The following is a 16,287-nucleotide window of genomic DNA, read 5'->3' as shown; positions in this document are numbered from 1 at the left end:
AATATCTCTTTTTGAGAAAGTTAAATCGTTTTTTTCGCAGATATATTTTTAAATTGTTTCTTATAACATTGCTTGTTAAGAATAAATTTTACGTTCAGTTTATCAAAATGTCACTTGAAATACCGAAAATGAATTTGGCGGCTATAGTTGGAACATACATTTACAACAACAGAGTATTTTCTCCTATCTTTATTTATGAAAAATGATTGTGATTCATAGCTCTATAGAAGCTGACAGGGCCGAAATTTACACAATCCAGTTCTAACTAGTTTATCGATCGGCCGAATCCGTCAGCTAACAATACAAAAACAAGGACTGCATTATATTACGTCATTCTAAAATTCCTATGAATAAGAGCATGTCCATTTCTTCTATCTAATGTACTGATGAACCTATCAATCATTTAGTTTGTACTTACTCTTTACTATTTATAAGCTGCACAAATGTAGCTCTACGGGAAAATTTGTGTTGACGTACCGTAGAGCTGAAGCAAAAACTGTATAAAATTGCGCACAAGAGGTTGTGCATGGGTTTGGACTTATTTATCTCAGTGTTTTCTGTAAAACATCTAATACCAAACATTTTGTTGTACATTCTCCTTTATATTTCATTACTTTATGTGTATTTGAATATCTTTTAAACAACCTTCCCAGTCCGTAAAATGAAATCGTGTGATTTTGTTTAGAAATAAACATTACGACTCTTGATCCCGACATCCCGAATTTTATATACTTTACTTTCTGAGGTCGGTTGTAACAAGTAAGGAAAACGTTTGAGGCAAGTAAAGTTGTGAATCAGTCGTAAAATTTTGTGGGAATTTTTGGAATGAAAAACGTTACCGCGTTTGCAGGTTTTTTCTTCTACATTGTTGCTACATTTATATCCCCATGAATCACCATAGAGAGCATTAAATTTACAAATTTTTCATGAAATTTCCTCATAAGAAAGAGATAATACCTTTATATCACCCCTGTTTATTAAAATTGTAAACCGTTCATATATTTTAATACGATGAATTTAACAAGTCTAAAAAAACTATGGCGAAAAACCCGATAACCTAATCAAACACAATTATGTTAGGTGAAACATACTATCGATTAAAAGTTTGAGTTGTTTCAATAGATAAAAGACTCCGTTGAATATGGTTGAACAGTCTTTTGCTGATAAGATTTAGGTTCATGCAGGTGTGCACGAATTAGCAAGAATTCTACGTTTACTTTCTAATGCAGAGGTTGCCTAGAGGTAAAACTTGAATCTAATAACCTCAATCCTCTGGTCTTACGCCAGTCAACTAGGATTCCTCTGTGGGTTGTTTTTTGTGTGTGTGTGTCTTTTTGGGGGGTCTTTTTTCCTATAATTTCCTTTGCATTTTTTCACCTTTTTCAACGCCTAAGAAACCAAATTATAAAAAATTTCAAGATGACACATCACATATACAACGTAGTTAAAAGTTTGATACCGAAAGAAAAGCTAAAAAGTTAACAATTAGGCAAAGAAGTCGCTGAGAAGTGATAATATTTTATATAAGTTAAAACGTTTGTACAGGTACACATATACTTCTATAAATATCTTATAATTATGCGAGATGCAATAAGTTAGTGTTCCTAAAAAAATAATTGTCATTCAGTTCACAACTAAAAATTCAACTACTTCCTAAGGTTGGAAAAAAAACCTCTCATGTTTTATCGTTTAAAATGAATAAAAATGCTTCCACACGCTTCGCAGAAGGGGACTACCCAGCAGTTGATGCACAAAGCGTAAATCTTCTGACAGGACACACAGTTGATCTCCAGGGTACGGAGGCAAGGTGTAACGTACCAAATGTGCATGAAAGCTATGTAAGAAAACTCGCAGCCCCAATACATAGCGACACACATGCCACAGAGCAAGGTCATTAATTTGTAAGTACAGCTTCGCCAAAACCGGAAGCACAGGTTGGAAAAAGACCAGACGCATGTGATGCTTTGTATTCCATCCGGTTCCGCCAAGACGTCCTCGAACGCAACCTAAATGTTGATAAAAACTGCAATGTATCAGTGTGTAAATTGATTTTTAAACATAAAGATATAACCATTCAACGTCGTTAATTTTGTCTTTTAAACTTCGCTGTATCCGAGATTTTGCTTTATCCTTGTTCGCACTAAACGATATTTACAGTGTAGTTTATATCAAGATGAAATTGACAATGTCAACTGCAGTATGGTACTAGAATAGTATACAAAGGTAAATACACAGCAATGCGCTGTGATAACGTATGTAGGATTTGCGATAATAACAAAAGTGTTACTTTAAAAATAAATCTGCAATGAAAGCTACATATAGCTGGCGCTTCTTTTACGATGTTAATCTAAATAAAAAGTTTATTTTAACAAAAAAGAACACAAAAAGACAAATTAAAACAAACAAACGCTGGCAAATGTTTCCGAATCAATCAATATAATGTTTTGAATGAGGAATACGTTATCAAAAGTAAAAAACCCAACAGAATATTTCAGAGAAATACATTTTTCAATTCACTAAAATTCATAATTTATCATAATAAACAATACCTTGATGTGACTATTTATCTCATTTGGATCTCTGTTAAACAGGTCTATATCGCTAGGAGCCATGGTGAACACAGTAAACGAAGTGTTGGTATGAAAATATGGAGATTAGAAGCTCTCAGGTGAATGCAGATCTAATAAATGAGTCTCTTTGTATTTGGACATCGGGTATAGATATTAATGGAACGGGAGGGGCTTTAAGTTTTACAGCTTGGAATATTTATCGCCAGAACCCCGTACGTTGGAAGTGTTTTCTTGTTTGCATAGCGGTCACTGCGCTTCAAATTGCTACCTCTTATGTTTCAATATAACTGGTACATGTAATATCAGAGCAAAATAACATGCTGTGACATATCTTAAGCGTGTTTACAAGATATACTGGTATTAATACTTTTGATCAATGGTTAGTATAACAAAATGTACAGGTGTTTTATATCAGAATTACATACCAATAAAATTGAATATTTTTTTTTATCGATTAAAAACAGTTACTACAAATTGATAAATTGCAGCCATTTGAATTTGAATCATTTATAAGTAATAATAAGGTACAAACGTTTGTGCTTTGTATCAATCATAAATCGGGATTTATTAATGGGGAATTTACTCCATATTATTTATTGCGTTAATTCATGTAATAAAAAAATTGCAGGATGTTTCAGGAATTTATCATATTTTAAGTCTTGTCCTAATTAGAGTTTTTAATGTCAATAATTTCAAAATTAGTTAATTAGCTAGTGAAAAACCCATGAGAAGAAAATGAAAGGTTATCAGCATATCTCTCTCTCTCTCTCTCTCTCTCCCCAATACACCTTTACCAGCTGAATTACTTTACCATATTTCTGCCTCTTACACTTAATTTCTTTATTAAATTTTGCTTATTACAAGCGTGTTGATTATACTGACTAGCAACACAAAAATGTTCACATGAAATTAGGATACCCAGTAGTCGTAATCTAATCCTACACAATCTTAAACATGTTTCACATAAGACATCACCTACATGTATGTCAGTGTAAGTTGATAATTTTGACATTCTGTTTAATTTTTGGGACATACTACACTTACATGATTGTACCTAATCAACAACTGAGAGTCGATATTGATATTCAGTATGTATGTATGTAATTTTATTAACTTTTAACTTATGCGTATGAACATATGAAGTTAGCTATCATGATGGTGGAAATTGACATATTTTTAACACATTTTGTGAAGAATACTAGTAGTATTACGCAAGTGTTCCTATCAAAGCTATCATCCTAATGAACATATTCCTTTTTATAACAAATATATACATGTACATGTACGTCTAAGGTGCATGCGGTGATAAAAGTTATTTGTAGACACAATCAAACTGCGTGAACATTTAATATGTATGGGTCATTATCAAAATTTGCAGTCTTTTGCGTCAGTGTCAATTTAAAGGGGGGGGGGGTAATGTTTTTAGGAATATATACATTACTATTGGATTTAAAAAAAACTGAAACCTTTATTTTTGAACAAATAAATTTACAATTTTACTGCTTAAAGTAAAAAAAAAATCATCATTTGTTTTGAAATATCAGTGATTTAATGTTGTCAGTATATTTTTCCAACGTCTTTAACCTTCAATATATTCAATAATATTGATGTTTTATTGCAAAAATCACCGTTGATTTTCAAAACAACATTCATATTTTAATTTCTGCTATGCTCCTTAACAATTTCTCTTTAAAACAACAGTGAATTTGATGAGATATATGCTTGTATGAAAAAATTTTTGTCATTGGTGTAACAAGACGAATTATCTAAAAATATCTTATAATAAATCAATTAAAAGATATTGTACTAAAGTTGGAATTTTCCAGATCATAATAACATCATTCACTGCTGTTAAAAAGACAAATGTATCAGTGATGACATCATTGTGAGAATATATGACAGAAAATGTAGTATGCTCAGAAAAATACAATGGAAACTGTGTCAGTTGGGTAACGTGCTATTTAAGGTTTTCTATTATGAAAGAACAAAAAAGTTCTTCACGTAAATGATGAATGTTTATCACATTTAACAAAGGCTATGTAGCTTTGTGTAGTTTCTGTTTTCTTGGGTCATACTGCTACTGGATACATCAGTGGTATAACGGTCAGTGGTGTAATCAAAAATTGTTGTTACACCACTGACAAAATTGTTACACCACATGACATTATTTGTTTATTTTATTTTTTCTTCTATTTCATTTATATTTTGAGCATTTTGAAAAATTGTTATTTATCAATTTTACAAGTTAGACACTGCCATAATAAAGCTTGGCTATTTAATTGCAATTGTGTTTTCTTAAATCTGGAAAATGAGACGTGTTACACCATTGCCATTTCTTGTTACACCATTGACATTTTCTTTGCTTTAGTTATTTTTTTTACCCATTTAAATACTTGATTAAAAGATCAAAGTGAAAACAAATTTACTTGAATAAAAGAATGAAATTATCTACCTTTTATTTTGATGTAAAAATCAATTTTTAATGACTTATTTTAAATAGGTAACTTGGTTAAAACAAGTGATTAAAAGAATTGATCATGGTTTCAGTGGTATTTGATTTTTATCCAACTCGTTGTATGTGTTATCTCCCCTCGCCGACTTGATGGCGTTGGAATAGAAAACAAACAGCTTTGATAAAAATAATACTGTAAATTCCGTTTTAATTAAACGCGATGAATTTATATTCGCGTAAATTTGCGAGAAGCACCCATTGCGAGCGCTCACTGAAGTTCCCTTTACCTGCAACACAAATTTTGGCAAGCTCTCGCTCTGTTGAACACGCCTCTTTGATTACTATATCTAATCGGTAATCCTCGAAAGTCTCCGCTTCCAGTTCAGAAGTAATTGATCCTCTAAAGAGATTTTTGAGAACAACTGACATCCAGTAAAAGTTTTAATAGGGGGTTATCTTCTTCTGGAGGTGTGGGAGCAGTACCTTCTAGAGGAGGCCTCGAGTTTTTGTTTGGACAACCAGTTTCATTCTTGCCAGAAGGATGATTATTAGCGGTAAGGCCAAAATTCACACGAGCCCAGAGGGACAGTTTATCGGCACATTGTTCTTCAGTGAGACTAGCTGTGTTAGCACTGTGCAGCAGATCATGAGATTCTCTATCAAACCTCCAACAAAGATCGTGCCAATGAGCCATACCTCTGGATAAAGCGAAATTTTGTCTGTACCAATAGAAGTCAACATCGAAAACAGGACCCATAAGATTTTGAAAATATGATTGTGTTCTTAGGTCGAAGTATTGACCGATAATGTATGTATTTTCTTTGAGATTTTAAAAAAGAACATTTTTATCATTCCGATCTACAAATGAGCCTGTTGTTTGAAAAATGGTAATCTTTTGAAAGATTAAAAGTGAAATTCTGCACAACTTCCTGTTGTGAAGAAAAGGTAAAACCTTGCCTTCATTTATTTCTAATTGTAACAATGCCTTTAATTCTTTCGCCCATTGATCTTAGTATTGAGTTGTACGTCTTAAATTTCCATCATAAAACAGAATTTCTGACTTGTAACTATTTTTAATAAGTTTTCAATTCAGCAGCTGTGAAATGGTTGTATCCAAATTTTTGTTTAATTATGTACGTTCTTGTCTCTAAGGCACGTTTTCGCATGATCATGTTATAAACAACAAATTTAAAGAAAATGTGTTTTGCAATCCTGCCATCATCAAACCATTGTAAATGTTCAACCCATGCACTCATAGATGAGAAAGAAATTGGTCTGTTATTTTAAAAGTCACCTGTTAGTGTAAAAGTCACCAGAGCAATTATATGGAAAGCGAGTAAAACAAAATGTTGGGTTGTGAATTCAGACACGGGAATTTTGCCTCTTGTTGACCATGGAATATTTTTGTTTGTCGTTTGTTTATAGTAACATTCCCCTTTATATTCCTCCAAAATGTCTTGTACAACTTTTTTAACATTAATTTTTCCTTCACATGCTTATTTTATTCATGTAGTTGTGCAGCTGAGTGTAAATAACTTTCATATGTATACACAAAATCAATGGTAATTTGATGACGGACGTTATTGTGGGAGTATTTTCCTTCAATTGTAGTTATATCTGAAAGCTCTCCATCCTCTGGAAGATTTAATAATCCGTCAGAACTGATGATTATGCATGTCAACGTGTGCGGAATTGTTCATTTCTGAATTCTCTGCATGTATCATTTTTGCCTTTCTTTTGATTTTTAATATTAATATGTATTTCTTGGAGAAATTTTATAAAAATTCTTCGCAGGCTCATTTATATCCTTTGAAAAAGGTGACACAATGACCTGATGATGCAATTTCTTCATTATGAAGCATATGGACATTTATGCAACGAGAGAGTGTACGTATTTATTTAGCTTGGTCCACTTTGTTTGATGATGAAAATAACTTAATGTCATGTCTGTTCTTAAAAAAGTCTACAGATGTCAGATATCAGATATCATTTTTGGACATTTTCTTCTCAAGACGTCTCCTCTACTTGCAAATTATGCAAAATTGAAAAAAAAATATGACATTTGTTGAATTTCAGAAGCTGTAATTATAGAATTCATAGTTTATCATACTTTGCATTGTTATAAAGTGGGGAGGTGATGGAATGTCAGATTCGTTTAGTTTGTATTTTTCTATTTTGCATTTAATTTGTCTCTGTAGTTTAGAGCTTCTTAGTTTGTATATTTGATAGGATTCATTTTCTGCAGGCTCTTTTTATTATATGCCATATTTTCTGCAAATTTTAATTTTTGAAGTTTTTTTTCCTGCCGTAGAAACATATGATGCATAAAAGAGTATGCATTTTGTGTTTGATGTCTTTTTACTGCATGAAGTTTCCTTTTTGTCACCATCTGTTATATCTACACTTTAATAATGAAATTCCGTATTGTGTTCGCATGTCCTTGCATTTTGATTTTGAGATTGAAATTCATTGTTTTAATTCGATGAAGTGTTTTGTTGAACATTTGCATGATTTTGCACGCATGAAATATCAGGAATTGGTGCGCTTGTTTGCTTTGTTCACATATAAATTTTGAAATTCGTTATTATTTGTATGCGATAAACTGCGATAAACTGTTTTGTTGAACGTTCGCATATTTGTGCTAACATGAAATGTCAGGGATTTAAGCACTCGGTTGCTTGTTCACACTTGCATTTTGATTTTGAGATCTAAAGTCATTGTCTTCAATTTTTTGATATTTTAAATAGTTGCTAGGTGAATTGATTTTTTGTTTTGATTGCCTGTGCACCATTCATAGTAGCTGCAGGTATGTAGCTCCCGGTCAGAAAAAATTCGGATGGACGACCTGGGAGCTACAGCGCCTCCCATAGTAAAAATCTGCAATTTACGGCGCACGAAAAATTGCGCTTGATTTGGACTGATTAACCTTATTTGCACACAAATTCTGTGAAAACAGTTAGTACCATTATTTTTTTCAGGAAATTTACTACTGATATCATCACTTGACTTGCCGCAGACTATCTCTTAAACATGCTAACCGACGTCGGAAAACGAAGTATGTTAATTTACGTCGAGATCGAGAGTCGACATTTTCACGTGTAAACAAACTGCTCCACTTCACTTTACTGGTGATGGTGTTTAAAAGAATATCTGTGAGAGGCAAGTGAAGGGACGATATCTGTAGTAAAATGTCCGAGGAAGTTTTTGGAATCAAATATTTGTACAGAATCTGTTTGGAAATAAGGTTAATCAGTCCAAAACTAGCGCACTTTTTTGTGCGCCGTAAATTGCAGATTTTTATTATGGGAGGCACTGTAGCTCCCAGGTCGTCCATCCGATTTTTTTTCAGACCGGGAGATACATTCATAGAAGTTGTCAAGTACCGAGAGTGTTGATCTTTGAGTAGCAAATTAATAGGAGAACTACCTGATAAAGAAGATGGTTGAAATGTTGTAAGAATATGGTATGAAGAGCTAGCATTTTTGCACCTACGCCAAAAATTGAATTGCTTTTAAAGTAATAAAGCTGCAAATTCAATTTCCAAAGAAGCAGCATAGCCATTCCCTAGAATCATATGTTGACAGTATGATAGGGGTGAATGCTTTTGAAAATCTAAGTGATGTTTAAATTGTTCCCAATTTTTATTTCACCCCCGGGGGTGGGGTCCTTTCCTCAAGCACCTGTGATATGTACAGTGGCATGATAGCAAATAGATCCAATCTAAACCCTGGGATAACTTCTTACCTAAGCAATAAAATGCTCAGTTTAGTGGATCATATCTATCAGTCGATTTACAATGAAGCATTCTCTCCATTACATCTTCGTACATTATATCTCTTCTATAAAACAAGCAAAAGAGTCTATTTTTTTTTCTTTTTGGAGAAATATTGGTAAGTTTGATGTCCTGACTTACTAGTACTTTTGGTCGTAGGAATTTCTTGTAAATTGACTTAAGTTACCAGATAGTCATTTCAATGATTCAGAGACGTTTACTGCATCCCAAAGTTTATTTGTTTATCTAAACGGCTAAATAAAATGAGATTGCAAATTTTTAATCAATCTTTCAATAAAAAATGTAGTCAAATTTCATCGGAATTAAATTAAACCAATTGATGTCCTTCTGTTTCTGTTTTTGTTCTGATTTTTGCTTAATTATAATTATAGCAGAAACGTTTCATACAAATCAATATCAACTACCTTAGAAAGTGATGAAGTTGATAGTACTAGTCACTGTCATCATCCTTAATGTATCACTATTACATGTGCTTAAGATCCCAAGATATCCTCCACGAAATAAAGCTGTGCCATTCAGGTAACTTAAATGTAACTGAAAGGTTACTTAAATCTAACTGAATGATAAAGCTATGCCATTCAGTTTCAGTCACCTGTCCAAACCATTCAGTTACCGCTGAGTTGAATAAATGGCAGAGTTTCACCATTTGCTCGATTGACCTTTTGCTTAAATACTCATTATCTATGAATACATCAGGGTTCAAAGGATGTTTATTTGAAGGTATGAACAAAATCCAAGATTTTTCATTTGACACTCCCCACAAACTTATCAGGTTTTAAAAAACCGGCCATTAATAAAGAAGTCTGCGGGGGTTTTGTATTGCAACAGACACGAAAGTGCCCGAAGGATAACGTTGAAAAACTGCGCGAGGTATTTCGAGTGACTTCCGAATGGAGAAAAGATGTCTATAAATTTCCATAAGAAATCTGTTTTCGTTCCTATGATTTTTCCCGAGTAAAAATTGATATTGTGTCAATGAGGATATCTTGGATAATTTCCCTTTCATCGATTATATATGTACATGTACTTTTTCTCACATGTATGTGTAATTTTCTTTAAAATCGCACAAAATTAAGTGACTAAATAGAAGTTATGTTTGTCATATAATGATCTGATTTAACATAACATTTATACATTGAACAATGTTATTGACAAATTTTGCTTTCATTGTCAGATGGGGTAATGTATATCAGGTAGGTTCGGAGTATCATATTTAATTATGCAAAAAGAGATACTGTCTTTATTACAACAATATGTTACGTACCAGCTGTCGCGTTTTGTATGCCAATAATTCTGTTTTTAAAAAATATTAATATTTAAAACTCTGATGATCGATCACAATATACAATCGTAACAATGGATGATGGATAGTTTAGATATTACATTTGTAATTATAACAAAATGCAAATATCATTTGACAATATAACGCCTCTCACACAAATTCAGGCCGTGCATAATTCATGCCGTCCGCCGCTTGCATTCAGGTTTCTTGTTTGGTCAATATTCAATTAAAAGGTCGGTATTTTTGCAAATCTTGATTAGAGACGTCAGTTTTTGACCAGGGCAAGTGTCTACAAATGTTGATTTACCCGCTTCATTTTTTTTTTTACTCGAAGCTCGCTCGGGATACCTTTAGTTGTTGATCATAAATAATTCGGGATCAACAATGCCTGAAGAAAATGATATGATAGTTCGGGATCCCAATAACCTCAATGGTCATCTCGGGGTAAGTGACCAAGACTGGGTCTTTTTTTTTTACTCATGCCTTTTTCCTATGGTTTTTCAATATTGTTCAGTCTGGTTAAAACTACCTCCCCTCTTTCTGCTCACATTTGACGAAAGTAGAAAGGGGATGGATGGTTTTAATCAGACTGAATATTGATAATAATATTGACATGTTTTTATCATTTAAAGTAAGTGAATACTATACGAATATTTTATCATATTATTCAAAATATATTTCAATTTTTTTTCAAAAAAAAAATCATATATCCCATTTTCCCGTCAATTATAACTTTTAACATTTCAAATAAACAATCATACTATAAAAATTTGTAAAATAAAAGTATATAAAAAGATACATCTAAAATAAACTTTAACGCTAATGATTTTTCTGTACATATGCAGACTCTACTATTTAATGACGTCATCGGTGAACCGGACGGGACGCACAGTTTCGACTGCGTCTGGACGTTTTCCCGCTCATGCTTTGAGAGTTGGAAAATCTTTTGCTACAACTTGATGACGATGTGTTGCGGATGTTGCATGGCTGCGCAGTGGGGTTGCGAGTTTGCGTTCATCGCTTTCTGGCATATCTGGTACATCACCCCGATGTTCAAGATTCTGGAGATCAACTGTGGAGTCTGTCTGCGCCTGTATTCAATGTGCATCAACTGTTGCATGACTCCGGTTTGTGAGGCCGTCGGAGGGATATTCCATCATTTCAAACGCACTTGACTCTTGCGTTTATAAAAGAAAAAGCACGTCATGTTTTGGGAACACTTGGGTTATACTCGTGTTGTTTGATGATACATTTACAAGTTATTGTCACTAAATATTGTTTCTAAATACTATTCTGTGTTTGTGCAAAGCGGAGTTGATATTATCCGATTTAATTTTGCTACTTTTCAAGTCAGTTACATATACATATATATATATACAAATTTAAGTTCTTAGTTTCTATCATATATCCTGAATTTTAATCAAATACTACTAGGAAAAAATATTACAAGAATCTTAAGTATAATAGATAATGTTATTATTAATATCTCTTTGTTATCTTTTGATAATCTGAGTCGGGATCTGGATTCTTTAGTCATTTTTAAGCTATATTTTCATGTACCATTTTTAGGCGAAGAGCTCTTAGAAATACATAAAAAAAATGTTAAACAGAAAAGTTAAACAGTTGGATGTTTTTTTTTTATTAAATGTAAATACTGGTTTATGACCAAATTCATCATATTTAAAAGGTAACGACAGATTTAACGCATAATGTGTTGACAACCCTGCAATTTCCTAAATTATACATGTAATCTTCATTAAATTATATAATTCATAAATAAGTTAAGAGGTATGTTATCTTACAATTTTTAAGGTAAAAAAAAAAGGATTGTAGGTTTACGTGATCAAACCTAAACATTTAGAGGTTAAAGGTTAAAGGCAGTATCGAGGATAGCTTCTATTGTTTATCGATATCGTTACTTTGGAGGTCTCCACAGTATACGACCTAATAAATGAAATTAAGGGGCGCGGGGGCGGGGGTGGGGGCGGGGGTGGGGGGGGGGGGGTTAGAATCGGTGTAATCTTGGTTAAGCTTAAGGCTTTCATATTTTCGTTAGAAACACGTGCATACGGTCCACGTATTGAAGTCTTTTTTTAAGAGGACAGCATCTTGTTTATTCAACATTTGTCAAATCTTAAATTTAATTACTAAAGTAACTTAAGTAAGTTGCCAGTCAATATAGTCACTCTTTTCGTAATCATTCAATATTATTTCATTGCAAGCATAATTATGTTTTGATGCTTTATATATGCTTACTCCCACTGACTTGGATCCGCCAAAGCGTGTGCACCATCTTATTTTCATTTTTGCTATTTTGGGCTGGTTGATCAAAACTGAAAGTAGGTTTTTAATTAATTATACAATAATAATTTATCAGGTAAAATTTGATTATAGTTTACGCACACCATGATATATCAAAGGTGAAAGCAGTTACTCTGGTGCATGTATTCTTTTTTAGTTTATTGGCAATATGTCGTAATTTATAAACATAGATAGACAAACAGCCTGGACGAGCAGAGCTGAATCATTTTGCTTGTAAAGAACATATCGCATAAACTTTTTTTTTTTAATGAAGAAACAGACAGTCTTATTAAAAAGTCTTGAATGATCAATATTAATGTGGACACCACGAATACTACATTATACATTTACTTTACTTTTAATGTGTCTATTTTAGCTGATATACTGATATTACATAAAATCTTATTTATTTTAAGTATAATAACAACAAATTAACTCTCTCTCTCTCTCTCTCTCTCTCTCTCTCTTTCTCTCTCTCAATTCAACAAGACGATCAAGATTTTTCCTTCCTTTATTCACACACTCTTAGTCTCCATTTTTTCGTCTTCGTCCTCGTCTATGAAGCATCCAAAGCATACTTGTTTAAAGCAACGAGTATAGATCAACACACATTTACGCGGACCGGGAATTTTCGCAATTAACCTTATCATTTCTGTTATTGGTCGGCAACAGAACGTCTCTAAGTATGACGTCACGGCAAATGCTATACCCCAAACTGCTGCTAGGATACAGAACCAGAACCGCTGACTGTAGTAGACTCTATTCTTGGTCGCCTGGAAGGTTAAATTGGAGCAGAACCATACTATGTCACAAGATTGCAAGTCTGGGGGTTCCACAAAGATGTTCTCAAAATCAATTAACTCCTGCAAAAAAAAAAAATTATCTAAGATACAATAATTCGATTTTTTTTTTACTTTAAAATGAGTCTTTTGAAACGATGTAATCTACTAACAAGCTAATTTTTTTTTTTAAAAAGATAAGTGAGCTAGCGCTGTAGCCATTTTTAAACACATGTATACAAAGTGAAAGCTTAAGGTTCATCATCAACTGCGTTATTTTGCTGAAACTTTACGATTTATAATTGCTGAGAAATCTTCGACAAAAATTTGTTCAAAATTTAGACTTGAAAAGGGAATGGACAGTTTCTCCGATTCACGTGAAAAACTGCATTCAAATGTCCTATTACTAAAAAGAGATCCCATCAAATGTCATAATTTTTATACCTAAACAAAGAGTGTGTGTAGATTGAGAGAATTTGCAGTCAATCGGTAACTGACAAAAATGCGACAGAAATTTGTTACGGACAGACACACAAGGGTTAAAACAGCGTATCCCCGTCTTCTTCGCGATCGGAGCGGATGTATTAAAACTAATACATGTAATTCCGGCCAATGGCGGAATCTAATCATATCCTCCGTAATTTTTAATCCGTTATAAGAGACTTATTGTTCATTTTTTCTCAGTTGAAAACAAAATACATTAATCGAATGACATCATCAAAATATAAGGATTATTTTCCTGTTGTTTTCTTGCTTCACATAATTTTTTTTCATTTTAAGAAACAAAAAAAAAGGATTGTTAGGAAATCTTTTCGACCCATATCATGAAAGCTGTATCGATTCGATTGATTCATATTCGATCAAAATCCTTCTGTACAATTTATTTTTAATTTTTTGGAAAAATTATACTACTGTAATATTCTTACGTTAAAGGATTCCATTCTTTTTTCTGGGTCATGGTCATTTGGATCCACAATCACGTGGGCTAGTAATTCTTGGGCGTCCGTCATCTTCTGTCTGTGTATATCAACTCTTCATAAAACTAATTTAAAAAAAAAAAATCATAAGTTTATTTTAAAATATTTATATTATTCTAATTTACTTCTCAATATCATTAAATGGATTTTTTTGGCGGAAAACTGATCGAGAAATGGCTACTCTATTCGAACTCCTTGCGTATTTAAGATTTATTATAATAAGTTATTAATATAATAACAGTCGCAGGCGGATATTGCGTGTGCAAGAAACATACCTCAGTCTGTTGAGCGCCAGGCAGGAAATTGGGGTAAAAAAAAAACCCTAAGCTTGGACCCAAAGACTTGACAGACGCAGACCTGTTTAATTAATAATAAAGTATTAAAACTTTAAATAAATATACGCGATTTTTTCTCTCAGAGAATTATTATGAAAGATTTGTTAATGTTCAGTCATTACAATGACATCGAATATTTTTAAACTATTTGTTTGATTGCTCATTGGAAAGAAAGCAAAATTTATAAAAATACTTACCCGTTTACTTGACTTTCTTAGAATTATATTATTTTTATTGAAAGTTCGAAGCAGGAAGAAAATGCCCTGTTTCCTTGTCCCAACTCGTTATCAGTTAATCTGCGAACAAATTATCCACACACCATCTTCGTTTTCATCTTCCTCGTCGTCGGATATTAAGTTCCTGTTTCTTGAAATTTAGGTTTATCAAGATCGCTTTATCTAACGTAACTAAACAACAACAAAATATGTGTAAAGCAGTTATATTCAATAGGAGTTTTGTTTTGAATGATACATGTATATACACACTAAATCAATGATTGGTATATTAAGTCTCTTCTCTGATTTTAAAGAACCCTTTTTCGATTTTTAAGAACTCTTTTTACAAAACTAAATGCATGCAAATATACGTGCACTGATCTAGCTGGGGGAGGGGGTGTAGGGGAAACTGTACAGATATGAACCCCCCCCCCCCTCCACATCTATAAAAATCCCATGTTATTAAATTCTCATTGGAGTTGTATAAAATAGATGCCAAAACTAACGCATTTGCAAAGAATGCTGACATCTCCTGGGTTTTTTTCAAGGATACAAGAAATGGTTCTTAACTGAGGAAATTCTTGCTATATACATTGTACAATCATGTTTACTCTAAAACCATCCCTCGATGGCTGAGTGGCCAGCAATGAAATAGACAGGCCTACGCCACATTGCTGTTTGACATAACTATATGTACCCAAAGTACAAGCTCTTGTAGTTTTATTTGCATTCTATGAAATTAAAATCATCCCACAGTATGTCATGCCCAGAAAGGAACGATTATCTTGGAATTTATGCTTGCAGTGAATGATGCCTTCACAAAAAAAGCTTTAATACCGAGCCATCATGTTATAGTATTCATGTACGCGCACACGTACATACAAGCGCTGGTACAATAAAACAAAAACCTATCACTAAGTTGTGAGTAAATTTCAATTTGAAAGCTTTCACGGTCAATTCTCAAAATAAGTTAAACAAGCATTCTGAGAGTATTGCATAAGCAATACACGTCCCCTACCGGTTTGTGGAAATACTGTTATGCAGAATATCGAACCCGAACATTAAAAAATTAGAATATATAAAATTAATTTTCTCGAAAATATGTCAACCAGACGCTACAAAAGTGTAAACTTGATCTGTAGTTTGACATTTTGAAGCTGTCCAGCAAATTTCGTATTATTCCTCAAACGCATAAAGAAAAAAAGTGTGGAAAACTGAAGTGGGACAGACAGACAGACAGACGGACAGACGGACGGACAGACAGACGGACGGACGGACGGACGCAGAGGAAAGCTATAGTCCCCTCCGGTGAAAACCGGTAGGGGACTAATAAATTAGAAGAAACTGTAAATTATATATATATATATATATATATATATATATATATATATATATATATATATATATATATATATATATATATATATATATATATATATATATATATATATATCATACGTGTGGTGTATATCACCCGTGTGATAAACCTTTGCAATATCAAACGGGTGATGCTTTATCAAACACTTCCGGTCCGAACTATTTTTGACACAGCCCCTCCCTTTTACGCTTCAGTGACCTATTTT

General features: G+C 32.9%; 1 protein-coding gene and 1 long non-coding RNA gene across 2 annotated transcripts; both read right to left on the bottom strand.

Moving 5' to 3' along the window:
• Positions 1 to 1,505: 1,505 nt before the first annotated feature.
• Positions 1,506 to 2,707, bottom strand: LOC117683278 (caveolin-1-like). The gene is made up of 2 exons (XM_066082047.1): positions 2,550 to 2,707; positions 1,506 to 2,006 (listed from the first exon to the last, which is right to left on the bottom strand). Exons 1-2 carry the CDS (start codon positions 2,610 to 2,612, stop codon positions 1,683 to 1,685), a joined length of 387 nt encoding a protein of 128 aa, XP_065938119.1. The 5' UTR covers positions 2,613 to 2,707; the 3' UTR covers positions 1,506 to 1,682.
• Positions 2,708 to 12,893: 10,186 nt separating this feature from the next.
• Positions 12,894 to 14,836, bottom strand: LOC105347896 (uncharacterized). The gene is made up of 4 exons (XR_903464.4): positions 14,687 to 14,836; positions 14,430 to 14,511; positions 14,104 to 14,219; positions 12,894 to 13,261 (listed from the first exon to the last, which is right to left on the bottom strand). It is a non-coding gene; the product is annotated as an uncharacterized lncRNA (long non-coding RNA).
• Positions 14,837 to 16,287: the final 1,451 nt, after the last annotated feature.

This window comes from Magallana gigas, chromosome 4 (genome assembly GCF_963853765.1).
Source record: "Magallana gigas chromosome 4, xbMagGiga1.1, whole genome shotgun sequence".
NCBI classification, from domain to species: Eukaryota; Metazoa; Mollusca; class Bivalvia; order Ostreida; family Ostreidae; genus Magallana; species Magallana gigas.
The sequence above is the reverse complement of the archived record's forward strand: the minus strand, read 5'-3'. Positions and strand labels throughout refer to the sequence as shown.